This window comes from Marmota flaviventris, chromosome 17 (assembly GCF_047511675.1).
Source record: "Marmota flaviventris isolate mMarFla1 chromosome 17, mMarFla1.hap1, whole genome shotgun sequence".
NCBI classification, from domain to species: domain Eukaryota; kingdom Metazoa; phylum Chordata; class Mammalia; order Rodentia; family Sciuridae; genus Marmota; species Marmota flaviventris.
In genome coordinates, this window is record NC_092514.1 from 56,014,853 (window position 1) to 56,037,537 (window position 22,685).

The following is a 22,685-nucleotide window of genomic DNA, read 5'->3' on the forward strand; positions in this document are numbered from 1 at the left end:
TACATCAAAGAGCAGCCCTTGGATGGGGAAGGAGTGGGTCACTAGCATACAGCAAGGCCACCCGTCATGAGCTCACCCAGGAGGAGCAAGCCCTGGCTGGTTCAGCCCAGCTGGTATGTTGTAGGAGAGCAGTGTCCCCTGGGCCAGGGTTGGAGGTGGAAGAGCCACCATCAGCGTCATAGCAGGTCTTGATTGTCCTGGGTCTGGAGTCCAGGGGGTCCTTTAGGTGGGCCCTGGGCTTCAGGGTCCCTGAGGCACCTCTGGGATCCCAGGACCCTGGGACCCTTGGGTTCCACTCTCCTCCAAACACACACTAGGGCAGCTTGGAGCTGGGCCTTACCCTCCTCCTGGCCTCCTCCCCACCTGACTCCTGCTGTCCTCTGAATGGTTCATTTTGTTCTGAGTCAGGTGATCCTATCTTGGTCCCAGGAACAGGTGTGTGACCCTGGGCAAATCTACCTCTGAGCCTCCATTTCCCACTTGATAGTAATGGAAGCAGCATCAGGATCGGGAGATTAGATGTGCAGAATCGGTGTAGTGCCTCAGCAGTCAGCATGCAGGTCTGTGACCAGCCCAGCTGGGAGCTCTGCTATCTCCACTGGCCATCCTCAACTCCTGTCACTACCTCTTCCAGGGCCTTTGCTTGCTCCGCTCTGTGATTCCCTTGTTTCTCATGCCTCCATGCCCTGGACACCAGCTTCTTGTACCATGAGTTGCTCCCTGGGGTGCTGGGCAGCAGATTTACCTTTCTCCCCACGAATGACTGCTGGTCCCACACCCAGAGCTCTTCTGGCCATCCTGTTATAGCCAGAAAACAGGGAAAGTGAGGCCCAGAGGGGACAGGGACTGGGCCATAGTCACATAGCCTGTTTATGACTGACTTGGGACTGGAGCCAGGTCTTCTGACTGCTCCTCCTCAGAACCCCTGTGTTCCCACTTCACCTCATTCCTCCTTGCATGGGTGTCAGAGGTAGAATCGAGGGCCACATGCCCCCTCCACCCTGACTGGATCTGCTTAGAGAGACCACTGACCACAAGGAAGGAAAACCCAGACAGAGGTCCATGCTGCAGGACTCCAGGTGTGGGGGTGGCATCCATTCCCCTTGCTGATAATATATGGTGGTTGGGAACCAGAACTTTGGTGCACTGTCCCTCCTGGTCCAGGGGGCCCAGCTGAGGATGTGCCCTTGAGCCCAGGAGAGGAGAAAGTGGGGGTGGGGGGGACCTGGCAGTCTTGGAACAGAGCGAGGGGCATCAGTCCCTGCTCTCTCCTGCTCTGTTTACAGACAAGTGCTGTCCTCCCTGGGCAAGGGGAACAGGCGGGGCAGAGGGCAATGCCAAGGTAGCACGAGGCTGGGCATGTGCCTGGTCTGAGACAGTGTCTGCAGAGTGTCAGATGCTTGGCGGTGCTGATCTGAAGACCCCTGTGCCCACCAGAGCACTTTGTTCCCTTCAGAAACTAACCTCTGACCTGGGGGCAGCCAGAGTCCAAAAGCCCCAACCCCTGTCCTAGACTCAGAGCCCCCCCCCACCAGTGAGCCTTGGCTCTGCTTATAGCATCTGACGCCAGAGGGGCCAAAAATAGCCCCCAGAGAAGGGGAGAAGGAGACTATTTAAAGGACGTGGGAGGTGCGGAGCAGAGCGTAGGGAGCAAGAAGTGATCATGGCCACTTCAGAGCTGTGCTGCCAGGTGTCCGAGGAGAACCGCGAGTGCCGAGAGGCCTTCTGGGCTGAGTGGAAGGATCTGACTCTGTCCACACGGCCCGAGGAGGGGTGAGTGTGGGTCCGCTGGGAGTCCTGCCTCTGTGTCCCAAAGCCTCCTCCCCAAGTCCTATGAGGCCAGAGCACAAACCCCTGAAATTTCTGGGGGTGGGGCAAGAAGAGTGCCTACTGGGAAGAGCAGAGTGGAATCCCCCCTCCTGCCCCCTGGTCCTGGCAGCCCCAGGGAGCCCCCTACACAGCAGCTTGCAGGAGCTCACTGCCCCTCCCCTCTGCTTCCAGTTGTTCCCTGCATGAGGAGGATACGCAGCGGCATGAGACCTACCATCGGCAGGGGCAGTGCCAGGCGCTGGTACAGCGCTCCCCCTGGCTGGTGATGCGTATGGGCATCCTGGGCCGCGGGCTGCAAGAGTACCAGCTGCCCTACCAGCGGGTGCTACCCCTGCCTATCTTCACACCCACCAAGGTGGGGGCTGCCAAGGAGGAGCGCGAGGAAACTCCCGTGCAGCTGCGGGAGCTGCTGGCACTGGAGACGGCCCTGGGTGGCCAGTGCCTGGAGCGCCAGGATGTGGCCGAGATCACCAAGCAGCTGCCCCCTGTGGTGCCCGTCAGCAAGCCTGGGACCCTTCGTCGTACCCTGTCCCGCTCCATGTCCCAGGAAGCACAGAGAGGCTGAGAGGGACTGTGACTCAGACTCCACTGTGCCTACCCTGGGCTGGCCCCTTCCTGGCTAGGACCGTGGAGGGGAGCTGCTGGCCATGGATGCTTTGTAGTTTGCCCAGAGTTGGGGGCTATGGGAAGAGGGAGCCAGAGGCCTGGATGCCTGGGTCCCCTGAGTTCCCAAAGGGAGGGGAGCAAAGACAGTGGGCACTAAGGTTGGAGAGCTGGGCGCCAGCACAGTCTAGCACCCTCAGCACCAGGAAAAGGGATAAGGGATGCTGGTGAAGGCAAGAGGTCCCTGGGAGCAGTGACCCGGGTCCAGGTTTCAGCTTTGGAGGAGGACTAGGACAAGTGTGAGCGGAATGCTCTGGGATGGAGACGGAGAAGACTGGAGGGAGGGGAACGTGAAGAGGGCAGAGGCAGGGCGGGGCCCCCAGCACCCTCTGTTAGCGCTGCAATAAATGCTCAACCATGTTCCAGTCTCATCTCTTTCCTGTGGTTGTGGGGGCCAGTCCATCGATGTCCCCCCTCATGCCCCCAGCACTTCTGGGACCAGGCTGTACCTCTGAACTAAATATGGTAAAGCCTGTGGGTACACCCCATGCTTGGGGGTGGGGTGCAGGGCAGAACTGTAAACAGAGTTGCCGTCTGTCCAGTCCCCTTCCTGTGCCCTAACTCCACTGCCCAGTCCTGGCTTCCGAATTCAGTCCCTGGCACTGGGCAGTGCCCAGCATGCCAGCTGGCATCAGGGTTTGTTTAAATGATATCTCGTGGCGAACATGGAGGAGGCTAGCACCAGGACTGTCCTTGGCTGTGCCTCAGAGTGTGGATGGGGTCAGTGACCTCAAGGCCACTCAGCTGCAAATCCAGACAGAATCAATCCTGCCTGGGGTCAGGTGTGCCACCCTCCCTGACCTGAGTGGGTTTTATGGGAGGGGTTACAGGGGTCAGGTTCCTGTCTATGACCCCTGCAGCTGTCATGATGACTCATATCCCAACCTAGCTGTCTGACCCAACAAGGAGACTTTCCCCCTTGGGACAAGAAGAGAGCCCAGAGGAGGCCTAGATCAAGGGAGGCCAGAGGCTGATCTTGGCAGAGACCACTAGCCTACCCTGGGTAGAGGTGCACCTTTCTGATCCAGAGAAGTCCAGTTTCAGAAAGACCATGCACATGCAGAGAGCGGAATTGGCTTCCCACTTGGGGGGTAGGAGGGAAGACTGTAGCATCTTGCGGGCTGGATACCTGGAGCACCAAGTAAGACTTGCAGGCCTGGCTTGGCCAGCGTCCCAGAAGGAGCTAGAGTATGGGCTGGAAGAGGGGTCCAAGACCCCAGACCCACAGGAAACTGAATACGTGGACTGCGCCCCCTAGTGGCCAGGTGGCTCGAAGAATGCTCCACGTGTCACTGCACTGACCTGTGTTCCCTGTCCCGGGAAGCAGCGCGAACATCCCGAACCTTTTGTCCTTAGCCCCCAGATAAGGAGCTCGGATCCCTGGGGCCTATTATTTCGCCTGCTAAGTTCATTATCCCCGCTCGCTTCCCCTATCGCTGCTGCGATCGGACGGGAAGGGCAGAACCTGACTCTGGGGCCCCGGGCAACCGAGGCAGAGACTGGAACGGACAGTCCTTTCTAGAGGTGGGGAGGGGCACTGGAGAACAGAGATGGGATAGTGGCCTGGAGGAGGGATGGGAGTCAGGGTGACATTAATAAGGAAAGGGTGGGGGTTAGAAGGGGTGTCCTAGAGGAAGGGGAGCCAGGTAGGAGTCTGGGACCTTCCTAGAGGTGGGGACTGGGGGCAGGAGCAATTCCAAACCTTAGAAAAAAGGGATGGGGACTGGGGATGTAGCTCAGTTGGCAGAGTGCTTGACCCACCTGTACAAGGCCTTGGGTTCAATCCCCAGTACCAAAAAAAAAAAAAAAAAAAAAGAAAGAAAAAGAAAAAAGGGATGGAATGCCAGGCAAAGGGGTGAATGGCTGCAGGGAGCTGGAGCTGATGAAGAGAGGAGACGCGGCTGTGGGATAGGGGCTCGGGAGTCGAGGTAGGGTGCAGGATTGGGACCGGGGCAGGTGAGGCAAGGGTGCAGGGCTGCGGGAACAAGTGTGGAGCAAGGGTGGGGCAGGAACTGATGTTCCAGCGGTCGCCCCCACACCACCGGCGTGTCTGCTGCTTCGACACTAACTGAGATGGATGGGGTGGCCACCACCGGGCGCGCATGGCCCGGGGCGGCTCATCGCTCAGCCCCCGCCCCCGCAGTGGAGGGGTCGGGCGGGGGTCCGGGGGTAGATAAAGGGGCCGCCAGACTAACGGGGGACAAGGCGGGCAGTGGGGACTGGGGAAAGGGGCATAATTCAAACTTTGGGTAATTCAAACCAGCAGTATGAGCCAAGCAGACCGGAGTCACACAGCAGGTACCGACTGGGATCCCGGCCGGGCTGCGGTCGCCTCGGCCTACCAGCGCTTCGAGCCCGGAGCCTACCTGCGCAACAACTATGCTCCCCCTCGAGGGGACCTGAGTAGCCCGGACGGCGTCGGGCCTTGGAAGCTGCGCTGCTTGGCGCAAACCTTCGCTACGGGTGAGTGACAGGACACTGAGGCACCCGGGACATTGGAGTCCTGGGGACCTGTTATCAAGAAAGGGAAAGGGAAGAGAGGGAGGAAGGGAACCAACTAAATAGGGACCAAGAAACTGAGATAGGTAACAGGTGCAAGAAGAGAAAGAGGGCCTAATGCGCGGTGGCCCTGCCTGTGGTCCCAATTACTGGGGAGACTGAGGCAGGAGAAACCCTTAAGCCCAGGAGTACTAGACGACACAGTGAGAATCCGTCCTTTATTTTAATTTTTTAACAAGTGCAGAGAGGAGAGAAAGAGCAGCGCTACAGGAGAGAAGAGAGGTGGAAAGAGAAGGTGCGGGGTGGGTGAAAATGCTCAGAATTCAGAGTCAGTTGGGGAATGTAGGGAGAGAGAGTGAGATGAAGGCAGATACTGGGGAGGAAAAAAATGGAGGAATTGCCTGGTGCAGGTCTGTAATTCCAGTGCCTGGAGGCTGAGGCAAGAGGATGGCAAGTTCAAAGTCAGCCTCAACAATTTAGCAGACCCTGTCTCTAAATATTTTTGTAAAAAAGGCCGGGGATGTTTCTCAGTGGTTAAGCACCCCTGGGTTCAATCCCTGGTACTGAAAAGAAAAAAAAAAAAAAAAAAAAGAGAGGAGGAAGTAATTGAAGAGGGAGAGAAAAGCCACCTGTCTCAGGATTGTCCCTGGTAATCCTCACTGGGGATGTAGGTTTCTAGATGTGGAACCTGAGTCTCAAAGAAGCCAAGTTCCTTTTCCAAGGCAAATCAGTGAGTGCTTGGACCCAGGACAGCCCTGTTCAGTCTAACTGCATAGGTAATGTGTCTTCCAGAGAGACCCTCTTACCCAGGTGGAAGAGCTCAGGAGAGAGAGGGAGAAGCAGGTGAGACAGAGTTGTCTAAGGCAGAGGGTGCCTGCCTTAGGGTGCCTGGGCAGACCTGGCACAGGACCCTTTTCCTCTACTCCCCTCCCAGGTGAGGTGGCTGGCCGCACCCTCATTGATATTGGTTCAGGACCTACCATATACCAGCTGCTCAGTGCCTGCGCCCACTTTGAAGACATTACCATGACAGATTTCCTGGAGGTCAACCGCCAAGAGCTGGGGCTCTGGCTGCGCGAGGAGCCAGGGGCTTTCAACTGGAGCGTGTACAGCCAGCACGTCTGCCTCATTGAGGGAAAGGGGTAAGGGCTGGAGGTGGGGGCAGGCCTTCCCATGGAGTGGCTGGAGGGGAGCAGCAGAGACTGAATGGGGCAGTCCTGAGCCTTACTTGTGCCCCCTGCACAGTGAGTCCTGGCAGGAGAAGGAGCGCCAGCTACGAGCCAGAGTGAAGCGGGTCCTGCCTATTGATGTGCACCAACCCCAGCCCCTGGGCATTGCCAGCCTGGCGCCTCTGCCTGCTGATGCCCTAGTCTCTGCCTTCTGCCTGGAAGCTGTGAGTCCAGACCTTCCCAGCTTTCAGCGGGCCCTGGACCACATCACCACTCTGCTCAGGCCTGGGGGACACCTCCTCCTCATTGGGGCCCTAGAGGAGTCATGGTACCTGGCTGGGAAGGCCAGGCTGGCAGTGGTGCCTGTGCGTGAGGAGGAGGTGAGGGAGGCCCTGGTGCTCAGTGGCTATGAGGTACGGGACCTTCGCACCTACATCATGCCTACCCACCTCCGGACAGGCGTGGATGATGTCAAGGGCATCTTCTTTGCCTGGGCCCAGAAGAAGGTGGGGGTGGAGGTGTGAGTGTCCAGTGTGCCCAATGCCCTGTGGTCCTCACCTACCAGGTTCCCTTATTACTTGTGTGGCACCTAATAAAGAAATCATTCCGTACAGTCAAGTGTCAGTACCATCTGTGACTTTCTTGTGAAGCAACAAGGGTGCAGAGTTCTCTTCTGAGTATAAGGGTGTGGGAGGCATCAACCCTAGCCTTTCTTCTTTTCCAGAAGTTTCCATGAAGGTAGCTTTCTGTACTACTCATTCTTCCTAAACTAAGGAAGGCCTAGCTCAGGGGAGCTCATTTGGTACCTGTTGTATGCCAGGCTCTTGTATCTGTCATGTCACTCAGTCATTTCATTCAGTGGTGGACCCTGTTAGCCTATTTCCAGGTGAAGCTCAGAGAGGTTAAGTAAAAGGTTAAGTAACAAGCAGTAGTGGAGCCTGCAGACCCAAAGCTGAAAAGCAGGGAGACAAGATTGCCAGGTTCTGGGTGTGTATGGGGAGTATTACAATCCAGGCCTGGGATGTGAGAAAGAAAAAAAACAGTGCCAGCTCCCTCCCCCAGGCTGGACTTGAACCCTGCCCAGCTCTGCATCTGGTCCCTACCATTCCCACCCCCAATGCCTAGGTAGAGATCCCACCTCTGTCTACTGCCTCCAGCCAGCTCTTCCTTCCTTCCAGCCTACCCTATGCACACAAATGAACTGAAAAAGGGAGGGTGAGGGGAACTGGTTTATTAAGCATCATCCTCACTACCATCCTGCCTTCAAATAGTTTTTAGTATCAAAAGAACCTCACATGGGCCACCTAAGTTTCTGAGGTTAGAGTTTTAGCATAGCTCCCTATGCTAGGGAGCAGAGATAGAGCAAAACAACAGTATTCTGGCTTCAATTGCAGACTGCCTTCAGGATGGAAAGTTTCTGAAGCCACATACCCTATCCTTGTGGGGCAAGGGAGTGCCAGGGCTGCTGGCAATTGCTAGGGGTCACCTTTATCAGGACACAAGCATAGTGTGGTTCCTGCCTTCCCTGGGGTCACCCTGGAATAGTGAGTGCCTCTGGGGATGGCAGAAACCAGACTCGACCACAGTTCTCTTCCCTTGTCCCTAGAATTCATGGTGCAACCCCCCAACCCACACACCAAAATCCAGGCTGTGGCAAAGGGGCTAGAGCAGGGAACTGGGGAGGAAAGGCCAAACATGCTAGGTGAGGAGACAGGGAGACTGAAGAAGGCCCAGGATCCCCATTTTCCTTCTTCACTCTGCCCCCAGGAGCTAGTACTGATCTTAAATTATGAGGGGGCCCTGTGAGGTTTGGAGAGGAATGGCAAAGGGGGCACTGGACAGGCAGGCATACAGCTTGGACCCCCAGACTCCATCCTGCCTGAGGCCTTGGGCAGAGCTGGTGATTGGTGATGGTGACTTGATTCCCATCCTGCTCCCAATTCCCAGCACTGCATGGCACGTTCACTTGCATTTACACTCATCTCAGACACACCCACAAGCACACTCACACTCAATCTATGCATATTCCCCAAACCCACATATACCTAGCTGCCCTCGAACACGCACAAACACTCTATACTACACACTTAGGCCCGAGTGCAGTAGCTTGTGCACATGCATGCTGTCTCTTACACACACGCAGAGCCATGCTCGCTACCCAGTCACCTCTGTACTTGGCCTGCCCATGCTCTCCTATACATTCACACATAAGCTCCCAACCAGAACAGCATCAGATTCTTGTCCTGCCCTCTGGAGTCCTGGCACCAAAACAGCATCAGATTCTTGTCCTGGGCCCTCTGGTGTCCTGGCTCAGAGGGATGTGTGGTGAGGTCTCCTGGGAGCCTGGCTGGGGCAAAAGTCATGGTGAAACCCCTCCCCAGTCCCAATCCCAGCAGGTTAGTCCCTCTGCATCCCTCCTGGAACTTAAGACTGGCCTTAAAACCGGGTAGCCAAAGAGCAGGCCTCTAGCACCACCTTGTGGTGCCCCAAAGCAGGGTGCCAATAATAGAAGGGGACCCCACTGGATCCCTAAGGGCCTTCCTCTCAGTGGAACTCAGAACACAGTTCTATCCCAGTTCAGCTCCAGGAACCAGAGGGGCTGCCCATTCTGTGACCCCAGATGATAGGTGTGAGGCCATCCCTAGGGCAGGCTCCAAGCCCTGTGAGGGCCAGCCAAGGGTGGGCAGCTACATGATTCTGGGCCCACACTCCTCATGTCCAAGTTCAAGAAACTAAAAGGAGAAAACAAATCATCTGAAGGTGGAAGGGGGAAGGAGAAGCCAGTAGGAAAGGACCAGACGACTCCAAGTGTCTTCAGGCCAGCTTGAACTTGGCTTCTGATTCCTTCAGCAGGTACAGGCTGTCATCTTCCAGGAAGCTGCGGGCCAAGGGAGGAGCCCACTAAAGAACCCAGCTCTAAAGCTCCCTGGGCAAGGGGGGTAAGTGCAGGCAAGCGGGAAGGGGTGAGAGGGTACATGGGGTCCCCAGTCTCTTCTAGGACCTGTCAAGGGATTGGGCACAAGGAAGGCAAACACCGGGCAAGGGATGACACCAACCTGAAAAAGAGGATGTGAACAGGAATGGTGCTGATGTGCCAGATGGCATGGGCGTCCAGGACCCAGAAGAAGGGTGGGAAGTCAAGCAGCTCCAGCAGGGACAGCCCCTGCAGCAGCAAGACCACCACCACACACTTGCGCACATGCGGCAGCCTCCGGTGGTTCCGTAGGCACCAGGTCAGCCACCACACCACATTCACCAGACCTGGGTGCCACAGGCAGGACAGGCTCACTCTCTGGGCCCCTCCCTCAGGCCACCCCTCCCGTGCTCTCTGACCCTGGGAACATCCTCAGACACTCCTCCCAGCCTCCCCTCTCTCCCACTTCAAATTCTCCCCCTTCCTCCCTGCAAGTCTCTCTCTAGAACCTTCTCTTCTGAAGAGAGAAGGGCCACCCACCATGCCCACCCCAAAGTTCTGCAGATGGCCCAACCCAACGCCTCAGTTCTGTCTCACCGAAAGCCACGTTAGCCGCCAGGTTGTAGCCATAGTCAAAGTGCACGAGGCTCAAGTAGGAGACATGTGTGGTCAGCAGCAGCAGCAGGAAGGCCCGGAAGGCTCTGGCCACGGCCGGGTACTGCAACCCCACAGTCCTGCCCACCACCCAGAGCTGCTTAGGTGGTGGCAGGTGGCCCGTCACCAGAGCAGCCCTCCCTGAAGTTCTCCTCCCCCAACATCAGTGAGTTCACTAAAGCTACTGCCCTTTCCCCCACCAAAACAGGCCGCTGGGGCAGAACTCCACCCACCCCACCCCCGGGGCCTTGGCCAAGTGCTGCAGGTCCCTGTGAGGAGCCAGGGCACCCAGTCCTCTGCAGAACCCCCATCTAGGACAGCAGGGATGTGCGGGAGACCAAAGAAGGCAGCCCTGGGGCAGCATCCCCTTTTTGACCCCGGCCCTGAGTCTGTCCCTGCAGCCACCAATACAGGCATACCTGACGCAGCACAAGTAGACTGAGTGGAGGATGACAGTGGAGGCACAGAAGTAGTCCATTTTCTGAGGACAAGGGGAGCCCATGAGTGTCGCTGGAGACTGAACAGCTTTGTGGCCCAGATGAGCCACTGCGGGTGGAGGAAGGGAGGGGACGGGGCCTGACCTTGCAGTCAGAGGGGTCTCTTCTCCGGCTCCTTCTGCCTATTGCCGTTTCACTGTGGAGGTGACAGACTGACCCTTGTGCTCACAGCCTACAGTGTGCTGCTCAGCAGCGGGCTCTGCCAGGCTGTGGGGCAGGAGAACCTACCATCGACGCCCAGTGCCTGAGTCTGTTAGCTGTGCGCTCTACCCTGACTGCAGCCCCTCACTCACCAGGTGGCCCTGAGCAAATGATTTCACATCCCAAGGCTCAGCTGCCTCATGGTTAGAGCTAACCATCAGACCTACCTCGCCAGGCTGGGAAGCTCGAGTGTGTTATTAGAATGCCCAGCCGAGGGCAGCTGCACTCCCGAGCCCTGCTCTGCCACCCCACCCCCACCCCGGGCTCTCGGGGACGGTCTCATGCAGGAGAGGGAAATGGGGGCTCTCACCTCTGTGAGGTCAGTGTCCCTGGTGTGGAAGACTGTAGACCAGAACCAAGCATTGAGGGACACCTGAGGACGGAAGGGCCAATGAACATGTTGCCCCAAGGTTGGGAGACCCCAGGGTCCCTCTCCACCTCATCTTTAGGAAAGGGCTCTGGTGGCCAAGAAATATGCTTTCCCATGCCCCTGGAGCCCCACCCGCAGCAAACTTGTGTCCCCCATCCAGGCCCAGTCCAGTCCCCTCAGGTCAACTCCCCATAGTCCCCAGCCCCTAAGGCCATGGAGGAGGGGTTGGGGGGCTGCAGCCTCCACATGTTCTAGCCTGGCCTGGGAACCAGTTCTGGCAGAGCCAAGATCCTTGGTTACTCAATCACTAAGACAACAGGCCGCAGGGGCCTCACCTCCTCCCCCAACTGCCAGGTGATGACAGCCCCACCCGGGCCCAGGGGAGCTGGTGACCTCAGCCTCTGGGGGCGGGAATGAGGTGGGTGGGGTGGAAAAGGCTTGAGCCAGCTTGGGGCGTGCCCCAAAAGCAAGCAAGGCAGGGAGATCCAGCAGATCCCACTGGGCCCAGTCCTAGGACCAGGACTCCAGTGGCAGTCTAGCCCAGCTTCCTCCTGGCTGGGCCGGCCTGACTTGCCAGACCAGAGCTGCTCTTAAGACCTGGGCGAAGCAGGGCAGGAATGAAGGGGCTGCAGTGGGCAGGGTCCAGGGGAATATCTGAGGCCTTCTTCCTGGAAATTAAATGCATGGAGAGAGTAAGAATCATCCTGTAAATGAGCCCCAGGTCTTCTGGGAGGTGGTGCTGGCACTTTCTTCGGGGAGGGGTGGGCTGAGGAGCAGTTACAAATAGCAGCAGGGAAGCCAGGGACAGACAGTCCCAGGAAGAAAGAGCAGGGGCCAGGCCTGGCCTGCCCCGGAGCTGGGGAGGGGTGTCCAGGGTGGGCCCGGCCTGCCGGACATGGAAAAGGCTGCGCACTTAGGTGCCAGGACAACTGGCCAGGCAGAGGGCAGGGGGAGCAAGGGAAGAAGCCTCTCTGTAGGGCCTGACAGGCCTGGGGAGCGGAGGGGGGTGGGGGGACCCAGGGTGGAGGCAGGGCAGGGCTCAGTGGCAAAGCCAGTCAGGCACCCTCATGCTGCCAGGCTGCAGAGGCCCAAGATCTCCCCTGGGACCTGTCACCAGCTGGCTTGAGTGGTCTTCAGTGCCTTCCTGCCCTGAGGGAAGGCCATTCTGCCCCTTCCACCAGTCTCCAGGCTCCTCCCCAGGGACAACATGGAGGCACAGTCTGGAGCTAGGAAGTGAGTCTACCTCTGGTGGCTTCTTTGGACACTCCCCCAGAGTCTGTGGGGTGTATGGTAAACGTGGGGAGACGAGCAGGCCCTGGGCTGGACACAGGGCCCAGGCAGTCACGCAGGCCAGGCACAGGGACATCCTTAGAAAGGACAGTGTCCCTGGAACCAGTGTGGGGAGGAGGAGGGGAAGACAGCAAGGACTGGCAGCCAGCCAGGCCTCCTTGTCACCCACAACAGGAAGGGGGAGGTGACAAGAGGACTGAGCTAAGTGGCGGTTGGAACACTAAAAGCAGGGGTGGAAGTGCATTGGCCAAGCTTCAGCTCCACACAGGGCAGGGCTTTGGGTCCCTTGTCCACCTGCCTCCCCAGAGTGCCTTCCACTTACAGAGACCCACCTGAAGCTTGGACTCTGCACCCCTGAGATGGCCCTTTTCCCCTGGGAGTGTCCCATATGGGGCTCCTCTTCTGACCCTTCCCTCAGACTTGGGAAGTTGTGTCATTAACAATGCAGCCCCTAGAGCCAGACTGCCAGGGTTCAAATCCTGGCTCTGCATTTCCTGTGTGTCCTTAGGCAAGTTATTTAGCCTTGCTGTGCCTCAGTTGTCTCATCTGTAAAATGGGAATAATATCAGTGTAGATCAGGATTGAGTGAGCACCTGTACAAACACAGCATGCAACATGGTGTCCAGGATGGGGTTTAAAGCCTTAGTTGCTATTTTCTTTATCGGTGGGCCAGCATGGAACTCTCACAGCTCTCCCATAGCCCAAAGGCCACCGAGAAGAAGTCTGCCTCTTAATCTCCCACCAGGCTAAGGTGGTCTAGGCTGAGAAACTGGTCTCCCCTGCTGCTAGCCCACCCCCACAGGTGCAGGCCGGAGACAGAAAAGTACAGAGTCTTTACAATGAGACAGACCCTGAGCTCAAGTACTGCTCCAGCTCCTAAACAACTGTGTTTTCTTTTGTTTTGTTGGATTTTGTTTTTTGGGATAGGGACTCACTATGTTGCCCAGACTGGCCTCGAACTCCTGGGCTCAAGCGATCCTCCTGCCTCAGCTTCCCTAGGAGCTGGGAGGTCAGGTGTGTGCCGCCCTGCCCAGCTTACCTATGTTCTTGGACAAGTAACTGAGCTTCAGCTATTTGTTCACCTAGGAAATGGGGTTAGAAACAACACTTCCTCCACAGGAGGGCTGTGAGGACGATGTCACAAAGGCCTGGCACGGAGCAGCCACTCCAGAAAGGGCCACTACTATCACTGCTGGCCTACAGCGGGGATTCCATAAATGTCCATGTCCTGCATCATGTACAGGCAGACCCCCACCATGCATCCCCATTCTCCTTTCCTCAAGGGTCACAAAGTTCAAGGTCAGACTATGGGGCAGAAGAAGGCCCCTGGATCCCAGACTGTAGATGCCTCAGCTGTGAGAAGAGCCCCTTGCTCCCTGCTCCTGAGCCACAATCCCACCACTATGGACCTAACAGATCCTGTTTCTCTTCAGAGTTTGTAATCAAGACACAAGCAAAGGGGACAGATGGATGTGGAAGGAAGGGACAGTCCCAAGATACAAATATACCACTACTCCCAGGCTTCTCGGCCAGGCCCTAGTGGGATGGGAGGGGCAGACAGTGTAACTGGCCAGGAGGGTGATGGCTGGGCCCAAGGCACTAAGAACTCTGTGCAAACACTGAGAAAAGGAGGCAGCCAGGGGCAGGGAGCCAGTGTGGGTGGGGATGAGGGGGACAGGAAAAGCTGGTGGGGGGAGCAGGAGGCTGTTTCAGTCTGTTGGAAAATAAGAAAATTGAGACAAAAATATCACAGCCGTGAAACTGGTTGGATGCCAAGTGAGCCAGATCTGTCAGGAATTCGACCCCAGTGCTAAGCCCCAGTGCTAGGGGCTGTCATTGACACCGTAGTGGTGGGGACAAGTGAGTCTTTAAATAGCTCCGTGTCTCAGAAGTGGGGGAGGTAGAATGTTAAATATGATGCCTACTGCCCCCACCACCGAGGCCACAGTGTCTCGCTCCATGCCTCAGGCAAGACAAGCCTGTCCCAGCTCACTCCTGAGAGATAGAGGCTTTTTCCAAAGAATTCCTTGATTTTCTGTTCCACTGTCTTATCTGATGGTCAGGAAGTCCTTCCTGAAGTCTACCATCATTCTGCTATATCCTCAGCCTATCTTTTCTCATAGTTTCCTCAACAGGGATGATATAATCAGTGCCTACCTCCACAAATCATACTACAGAGACAGACTGGATTCCCTGCCATTCTTCGTTTCACTCTTGTACGTGGGGGCTTTTCCCCACTAGATAAAGGGATGAAAAATTGGTTTACCCTTCTAATTTTGGCAAAGAGCCAGGGTCCCCTGCTCCGTGAAGTCCAAGGGCCACAGTGTACAGAGCTTCGGTGGGCTCCTCAGCTCTGCCTGGCTGCTGCCCAGCCCAAGCCCAAGCCTACAGAGGAATGCAGTGGCTGCCTTATGTTTTTAAAAAATATTTATTTTTTTAGTTGTAGATGGACATAATGCCTTTTATTTATTTATTTATTTTATGTGGTGCTGGGGATCGAACCCAGGGCTTCACACGTGGTAGGCAAGCTCTCTGCCACTGAGCTACAGCCCCAGCCCAGGGGCTGCCTGATACAGCTTTGGCACAAGAGTTTCCTTGTCTCCCAGAGAAAAAGCCTGAGATACCCCTCCTGTAAGACTAACCTGGAGTAGGTGAGGGGCCTTCCCACCTGCAGCCAACAGAAATCAGGGGCCCCACTCACTCCAGAAGACCCAGCCAAGGACAAAGTCCATTGTCACACCCTCTGAATGGCTTGGGATCCCTCCCTCCTACAGAAACACACACAGGCTCAAGATCAAATGTAAAATCCAACTAGATCATCAAAGTGGTACGGGCTCTGAGGATATGTCCCTTGAGGGCCTGGGGGTGGCATGAGAAGGACCCCAAACTCAGAATCCCATATTCTGTAGGGTACCCTCTCCCACCTCAACGTCCCTGGGGTCCTTTTCTAAGTGTCCTTGGTCACAATGGACTGCAGGGTATCCTTGGGAGGGGTGACCCCTTGCTAAGACGGAAGCTGAGCTGCTGATACCACTGAGACAAAAGACCCAAGAAACAAGGAGATCAAGACCAGAGTTGTGATGTGACTAGTGGTTTCTAGCACATTTTAGGCAGGCAAGGGCTGGGACCTTCTGAGGATCCCTCGGACCTGAGGCCATATCATGCAGGCTTTGAGCCTGCTCAGAGTGTTCAGGCACAGCTGTCCCACGTTCTCCAAGAGAGAAGGAGGCAAAGGGGAGATACAGGCAGTGAGCCCAGACAAGCAGTGTCCCTGAAGAATCCCAAGGGAAAGGGGACAGGTGTAACCTCCTCACTTTCCTACTTTCCTGGCCAAGACCAAATTCCCTTCCCTGTGACAGGCCTACACAGGAAGTGGTGGCTCTATCTCACCCATGCCCAAAACCATGTGTGCCAAGCCCCTGCCTAAAGCAGAAGCTCTACCCCCACCTGGCATTTGGCCCTCTCTGCTCCATTTCATCTCCCTCTGTTCCTCTTCTCACGGCCACACTGCAGCCAAGCTGACCAATCCAAGCTTGCCTCGTAGGTCCCATGTGTCATTCCCGAGCCCTTAGCTAGGAATGCTGGAAATGCCTGCATCCTATCTCTTCTCCCCCAGTGTGTCTGTGTCTAAGCCTTACCAGGCTTGCAATTCCCAATGACACCTCACCCCCTCCCTGGGCTTCCCTGGCACCAACCAGAGGATGGGATCTCTTTGGCTCCTGGGTTCAGCCTGTGTCCTGCCACCAGGGCTGGCTGGATCTGTATTCACACTATGCTCGGCTCCCTGGGGCAGGGGCTTCAGCCCCACAAGTGCAAATTCCTGCCTCTGCCCACATTGACCAGTGCTCAACCAACATTCCTCACAGGACATGCAGGCAGCCAAGGAGAGGTGCTGAGCCCTCAGGCCCTGGAGTCAGACAGTGCTGGAGGCTATTCATTGCCACTGACTTGGTAGCTCTCACTCAGGCACAACTTTCCCACTTCTGAGAGTTACTCAGAGCTCAAGTGTGCACTACAAGGATCACAGAAGGAGATGTGTGTGAAGTGTTTATGGAACAGGGCTTGTGTTCTACGATCCTTAATGATTGTTATTAATATTTGTTGAAAAGGAAGTATTAGGGAGGCCCAGGATCTCCCAGAAGTTTAACAGCCTCCTGTGTGCCCATCTCCCAGGTCTTGGGCTCAGCCTGGACTTTTCAGCATGCCCACACTATCCTCAGGTCCTCGGGCCACCAGACCCAGGGCACCCTAAGTTCTCACCTGTCTGTCGCATCATTCAGGAGAGCACACTACTCTTTCCTTCTTGACCTGTCCTGGGGCTCCCCAAGCCCATAATCTCCAAGTTTTCTGCCTCTCCTCTGGCCACCCCTGTCTCCATTTGCTGGTTCATCCTCCTCTATCCAGCCATGGAGTTTTGGGCTCCTCAGGACTCTGCCCCAGACCCCTTCTCTTCTCATTGTCTCAGTTCCCCTTTGTGGCCTCACCCACACTCAGCAGCTTCAGTCACTAAAGCAGAGGGTCAACCTCAACTCCCTCCCTCTGTTCCTCTTCCCTCAGCCACACTGCAGCCAAGCTGACCAACCCATGTAGGTCCCATGTGTCATTCCCGAGCCTCTAGCTAGGAATGCTGGGAATGCCTGCATCCTATCTCCTCTCCCACCACGTGTCTGTGTCTAAGCTCTGCCAGGCTTATCCACAGCCAAGAAGGTGAGAGTGTGGACTCTGGAGGAGATGCTGGACTCCGCCCTGGCTCATGACCCAGTGCTGGCTCCTTGCCCTCTGCAGCCCTCGCTTCCCTCATCTGTAAACTGGGGATAAGAATATCATCTACACCTTTTAATTCTGTTATGGGATGAACGAGGTTAATATTTACAAAATGGTTAGAATGGTGCCTAGCATACAGTAAGAGCTATATATGTGTTTATTAAATACCCCAGGGCTGGGGTTATGGCTCAGTGATAGAGCACTCACCTCGAACGTGCAAGGTCCTGGGCTCTATCCTCAGCACCACATATAAATAAATAAAGTAAAGGTATAGTGTCTAACTATAACTACAAAAAATAAATAAATATAAAAAATAAAATAAAAAGTCTTAGCCGGCCATGGTGATGCACGCCTGTAATCCCAGTGGCTGGGGAGGTGGAGGCAGGAGGATCGTTAGTTCAAAGCCAGCCTCAGCAATCTAGCAAGGCGCTAAGCAACTCAGTGAAACCCTGTCTCTAATAAAATACAAAATAGACTGGGGATGTGGCTCAGTGGTCGAGTGCCTCTGAGTTCAATCCCTGGTACCCCCCCACAAAAAAGTTTTAATGTCACCTCCAAAACATAGCTAAAATATACTTCTCCTTAATGCCTAAGAACACCCCTCTAGTCCAGTGGCCGGGCATGTGCTAATGCTCCCCCTGGCCCCCAGCATCCACCTCACCCTCCAATCTGTCCTCCACACGGTAGACAAAACAAGGTTTCCAAAGTACAAAGCTATTCTGAGATCATTTCTCTCCCCACCCTCACTCAAAATCCCTTAGCAAACCAAGCATGGTGGAGCACATCTGCAATCCCAGAGGCTTCGGAGGCCGAGGCAGGAGGATCACAAGTGTGAGCCCAGCTTCAGCAATTTGTGGAGATGTTGGCCCAAAATAAAAAGGGCTGGGGATATATCCCCAGTGGTAAACTCTTTAGTTCAATCTCCAACACAAAAAATGAGAATGAATGAATGAATGAATGAAAGAAAATCCCTTGGTGCTTCCTGACACTTTGAGAGCTGAGATCTAAAGTGTTAGGCTCTCCAGGGGCTGGCTTGGCCACTGCCCACCTGCATACTTGTCTTATACCAGATGCCTCCTGACTGCCTGAACATTAGGTCTTCTGGTCTTTCAGGCCCTGCAGTGATCCCCATTCTCTCCTGTCTATGCACATTCTGTCTTCTGTTCAAATTTTTTAAAAATATTTTTTTGTGGGCTGGGGATGTGGCTCAAGCAGTAGCGTGCTCGCCTGGCATGCGTGTGGCCCGGGTTCGATCCTCAGCACCACATACAAACAAAGATGCTGTGTCCACCGAAAACTAAAAAATAAATATTAAAAAATAATTCTCTTTCTCTCTCTTTAAAAAAAAAATATTTTTTTTGCCGGGAGCAGTGGCACACACCTGTATTTCCAATTGGCTGGGGAAACTGAGACAGGAGGATCACTAGTTCAAAGCCAGCCTCAGTAAGAGCAAAGGCACTAAGGAACTCAGTGAGACCCTTTCTCTAAATAAAATATAAAATAGGGCTGGGGATGTGGCTCCATAGTTGGGTGCCCCTGAGTTCAATCCCCAGTACCAAAAAAACAAACAAACAAACAAAACTTTTTTGTAGTTGTTGATGGTCCTTTATTTTATTTACTTATTTTTATGTGGTGCTGAGGATTGAACCCAGTGCCTCACACATGCTAGGCAAGTGCTCTCCCACTGAGCTACACCACCAGCCCTCTTCTGCTCAAATTTACCTAGTAACTTTCACTCATCATTCCCATATTTCCTCCCATCCCCTTCCTCAGGGAAGCCTCCTGACTGCTCTGTGATGGTCCTGCCCCTTTCACATACCCTACAGCTCTTTTTCTTGGGGGTGGCGGTACCGGGAATTGAACTCAGGAGCACTCGACCACTGAGCCATATCCCCAGACCTATTTTGTATTTTATTAAGAGACAGGGTCTCACTGAGTTGCTTAGTGCCTCGATAAATTGCTGAGGCTGGCTTTGAACTCGCGAAACTCCTGCCTCAGCCTCCCAAGCTGCTGGGATTACAGGTATATGTCACTGTACTCAGCTTACTTTTAGTTTTGAGACAAGGTCTTGCTAAATTGCCCAGTTGGCCTTGAACTTTTGATGCTCCTGCCTCAGCCTCCCTGGTAGCTAGGTTTCTAGTCATGTACCACTGTGCCCAGCTTCCACTGCACCTTTTCATTACTGTACTTTTAAATTCAATTGTATGATTGTGTGATTAGTACCACAGGGCAGGAACCTATCTTTTTATTTTTTATTTTTTTGAGAATTTCAATATTTATTTTTCAGTTTTCGGCGGACACAACATCTTTGTTTGTATGTGGTACTGAGGATCGAACCCGGGCCGCACGCATGCCAGGCGAGCGCGCTACCGCTTGAGCCACATCCCCAGCCCCTATCTTTTTAAATATACTTCTGGATCCTCAGCACCCAACAAAGTGCCTGGCACATATATAGTACATGCTAAATATGTGAATGAGTGGTGCCTTTGATGGCATGAAGGTGAGTGGGAACTTTTTCCTTAAGGTCTAGCAGGGAAGCTCTGATCTAGAGACAATCTCTGCAATATCTTACTTTTGACCCCACCCCAAGGTTGTCACAGTTCACATCTGTGCTTTAGTCCATTTTTTTCACACAGTTCCAGGCCCTGGATACTGGTTCTTCAAAGAGTAGTCTCACCGTGAGGCTGAGAGCCCTTCTGTATTTGGATGGTACACACCCTGGGATATACTAAGACCAGGGTGAGCTCCAGAAAGAGTGCTATAGCTGCTACTACCTACAGGCCTGGGCTGGAACTGGGATCACTCCAAGTTCTCCAGAGTGGACCTCTGCAAAGCCTATGGTCCCAGCCTCTCCCTGCTGGCTGTCTCTCTTCTGTGCTCATAAACTGCCCTACTGGGTCTTTTAGTGACTTCTTCTGAGGACAAGAAAAATGTTTCTTTCTTCCTTCCTTTCCAAACAGCCTTCTAGACTGTTCTAAAAAGGTAAAGCTTGACTCAGCACCTTCCCGTCTTTCTCACCAGGGCTGACCTCCCCATAGCTGCAACTTCAGCCCTGGAAACAGAGGAGAAGCTGGCTGGGCGGAAGCCCTGTCAGGTGTCAGTGGGAATCTCAGAGTTCCTCCTTCCTAGATAAAGTGTACAGCGGGAATCCCACCAGGTTACCTACCCAGGCGAAGGCCACACAGGTGTGGTACATAGGAGAGGAGGCTGGCACGGAAGTGCGGTAGCGGCAGAGCATCATCAGACTGGCCAAGCCATTGAGGAAAGAGGCCAGGGCAGAAGCTGGCTCTTGGAAGAACAGGAACCGGGAGAAAGGCCACTGAAAAAGGAGCAGATGGAGGGGACCTGAGGGACAAGCAACCCAATCTTTTTTATTTGGGGGAGGGCTCTGGGGATGGAATCCAGGACCTCATGCATTCTAGACATGTGCTCTACTACTGATCTACATCCCCAGTCTTTTTCTTTTTCCTTTTTGGTACTCTGGATTGAACCCATGGGCACTTTACCACAGAGCACAACCTCAGTGGTACTTTGGAGACAGGTTCTCACTAACTTGCTGAGGCTAGCCTTGTATGTGCAATTCTCCTGAGTCACTGGGATTATAGGTAAGTGCTACTGTACCTAGTTTCAATCAATATTTTCTTGACACGCTGCATCTATAGGTCTTAGTTCTGAATTTTAGTCAAAGCCTCTGATTCTCTCCAGGTCAATTCTTCTCTCCAGTCCCTGGTTAAGGATAGGATCCCCTATCCTGGACAACATGCACAACTCTGTCAGCCCCATCTCTGGGGATACCAGTGGGATGACTTATGGCACAGCAGAAACAGTACAGACCTGCTATCCAGAAACAGGTCCCAATCCCTCCTCTGCTACTGACCCAGTGCTCTGAGTATCACCTTACTCTGTGGCAAATTGGGGAGAATAATTTCTGTTAACCTCAACAAGTTAGAATGAGATAATACTGGATCAAAAGGCACCAGAAAAAAATTGCCTCACTGGGCAATCTGAGGGATATTACTATTGATCCAGATATGTATTGGAGAAACATGTCATAGTGGGGCAAGGAATTTGTCCCTGAAGCAAGATGGGCACCTCAAGAAGTTGGAGGCTCCAAAGCTTTTCAGATCTTGTTACTCAATATTCAGAAGCAAAACACATTGGTCCCATCAGATGCTATGAAAACCAACAGATTCTGAGAAGAACAGGTACCTGCCTTAAATACATATCTGTCACCCATACCTCAAATAGCTTAGACAGTGTTGGCCAACTTCAAGGCATCTTACTCCCACCATATAACTGCCATATCCTTCCGTGACCCTCCAACTCACCTTGCCATGGAACTGAGGCACTCTGTGACCATCCTGGAGGTACATGTCAACAGTGACCCACATACATTCATACTTACAGTCGTCATGACAAGTCCAACCTGAAACAGACAAATGTGGTTTGTGTACTCTCCAGCCCAGGGAGGTGTAGAGGGGGTGTGAATGGAGTCCAAGCACAAATGCAGGCCAAGAGGGCCTGCAGGTTGGAGAGAATCAGAAGAAATTCCAAAATTCTAGCTTCCCACTTGGAGACAAGAGAGATAGTGGACACAAGGGCCAGGGATGTGTATATATGTAACTGTAATCTAGGGTTGGGTATGCAGTGAGCAAATAGAGATATTTCATCTCCTTTTGTCCAAGATGGAGATCTTGGCATCTGATGGCCTTATCTATGGAGAATTGGGTTTATGTCTGACCTACCTCAACAAGGGATTTACTTTTATTTACCAGGGAGGAGTCCTTGCTGTCTTGTCCTTGCTATGAAAATAAACTCAAATCCTTCACCCTGACCTGAGGTCCTAAACCACCTTTCCATCTTTACTGCCACTACTCCTTTTCATGCTCCTTGCTCCCTGGGTAATCCAAGCTGCTGGGAGTGCCCAGGTCTTCCCAGGACACTCACTTTCTCTATTCCCTCTGTCTAGAATAGAAAGGGGTAGAAAAGAAGACAGGCTTGTGGTCAAATAAGTCAGAACTGGAAACTATTTACCACCCATATGACCTCAGGCTGGGTATTTAACTACCACATCTAGGATTAGAGAAACTACTTCAAAGAGTGGTGGTGAAAGTTAACTGACCTATTGTGACATCTATCACATGGTAGGCGCTCAGTTTGTTGGTTCCTTGCCCAATACAGTCATGGGTGTAAATTTAATGTAAACATCTGGAAGACCCTCTTCCACAAAATATTCCCAGATGATCCCTTCCCTACCCCCTCAGAGCCAGAATTCCTTCCTTCCTCTCCCAAATACATCCAATGCTTAATTTAAAGGTCCTTTAGGACTCAAATCATTCTCTGTTTGGGAAGGCTAAGGACTGAAAGCTCCAAAGATTAAGACTTTGGTCTGATTACTGTGTCATTCCAGGGCCTTGTATGCAGTTAGTACTTAATAAATAACGGGTCTGACTTAGTAAACATAAAGTAAAAGCTTGTGGGAAAGTCAGACAGCTGATGAGACCCCCATAACCCTGAAGCCAACCACACTTACAAGAGACCGGGAGGGGAAACTAAGGGTCAAAGATCGCAGAACAACTAGGGTGTAATGGGCGGGGCCACAGCCAAGTGGGCGTGGCTTATGGTGGGTGGGGCTTACCTGCCAGACTCATGTAGATTGGCTGGCGGGAGCGGAAGTGCCTCAGTGCGCCCCCCGAGCAGTTCCGCTCCTCGCACCGAAGCACGCAGTCGCGGTACACCGGCTCGCGGTCGCCCTGAGAGCCGCTTGCTAGCGCGGCTGCTCCGGCTAGTAGCACCAGCCGCGCCGCGCGGCCGGCCATACTGTAACTCTGGCT

General features: G+C 53.9%; 3 protein-coding genes across 3 annotated transcripts; 2 read left to right on the forward strand and 1 right to left on the reverse strand.

Moving 5' to 3' along the window:
* The first annotated feature begins 37 nt into the window (after positions 1-37).
* Tcap (titin-cap) lies at positions 38-2,853 on the forward strand. Its single transcript, XM_027923124.2, has 2 exons — positions 38-1,773; positions 2,002-2,853. Exons 1-2 carry the CDS (start codon positions 1,664-1,666, stop codon positions 2,393-2,395), a joined length of 504 nt encoding a protein of 167 aa, XP_027778925.1. The 5' UTR covers positions 38-1,663; the 3' UTR covers positions 2,396-2,853.
* A 1,907-nt stretch (positions 2,854-4,760) lies between these two features.
* Pnmt (phenylethanolamine N-methyltransferase) lies at positions 4,761-6,775 on the forward strand. The gene is made up of 3 exons (XM_034635405.2): positions 4,761-4,956; positions 5,927-6,134; positions 6,238-6,775. The coding sequence occupies exons 1-3, from the start codon at positions 4,761-4,763 to the stop codon at positions 6,683-6,685; spliced, it is 852 nt and encodes a 283-aa protein (XP_034491296.1). The 3' UTR covers positions 6,686-6,775.
* A 602-nt stretch (positions 6,776-7,377) lies between these two features.
* Pgap3 (post-GPI attachment to proteins phospholipase 3) lies at positions 7,378-22,685 on the reverse strand. Its single transcript, XM_027923136.3, has 8 exons — positions 22,490-22,685; positions 21,180-21,277; positions 20,018-20,170; positions 10,738-10,800; positions 10,149-10,210; positions 9,673-9,809; positions 9,218-9,422; positions 7,378-9,039 (listed from the first exon to the last, which is right to left on the reverse strand). The coding sequence occupies exons 1-8, from the start codon at positions 22,668-22,670 to the stop codon at positions 8,976-8,978; spliced, it is 963 nt and encodes a 320-aa protein (XP_027778937.1). The 5' UTR covers positions 22,671-22,685; the 3' UTR covers positions 7,378-8,975.

Bases quoted from the DNA above. Each gene is read 5' to 3' on its own strand.
- Tcap (XM_027923124.2), top strand. From the start codon at position 1,664: ATGGCCACTTCAGAGCTGTGCTGCCAGGTGTCCGAGGAGAACCGCGAG. The intron at 1,774-2,001 runs GTGAGTGTGGGT...CTCTGCTTCCAG, and splicing joins TCCACACGGCCCGAGGAGGG to TTGTTCCCTGCATGAGGAGG.
- Pnmt (XM_034635405.2), top strand. From the start codon at position 4,761: ATGAGCCAAGCAGACCGGAGTCACACAGCAGGTACCGACTGGGATCCC. The intron at 4,957-5,926 runs GTGAGTGACAGG...CTCCCCTCCCAG, and splicing joins GGCGCAAACCTTCGCTACGG to GTGAGGTGGCTGGCCGCACC. The intron at 6,135-6,237 runs GTAAGGGCTGGA...CCCCCTGCACAG, and splicing joins TGCCTCATTGAGGGAAAGGG to TGAGTCCTGGCAGGAGAAGG.
- Pgap3 (XM_027923136.3), bottom strand. From the start codon at position 22,670: ATGGCCGGCCGCGCGGCGCGGCTGGTGCTACTAGCCGGAGCAGCCGCG. The intron at 21,278-22,489 runs GTAAGCCCCACC...TGTCTGTTTCAG, and splicing joins AATCTACATGAGTCTGGCAG to GTTGGACTTGTCATGACGAC. The intron at 9,810-10,148 runs GTATGCCTGTAT...GGTGGTGGGCAG, and splicing joins GTCTACTTGTGCTGCGTCAG to GACTGTGGGGTTGCAGTACC.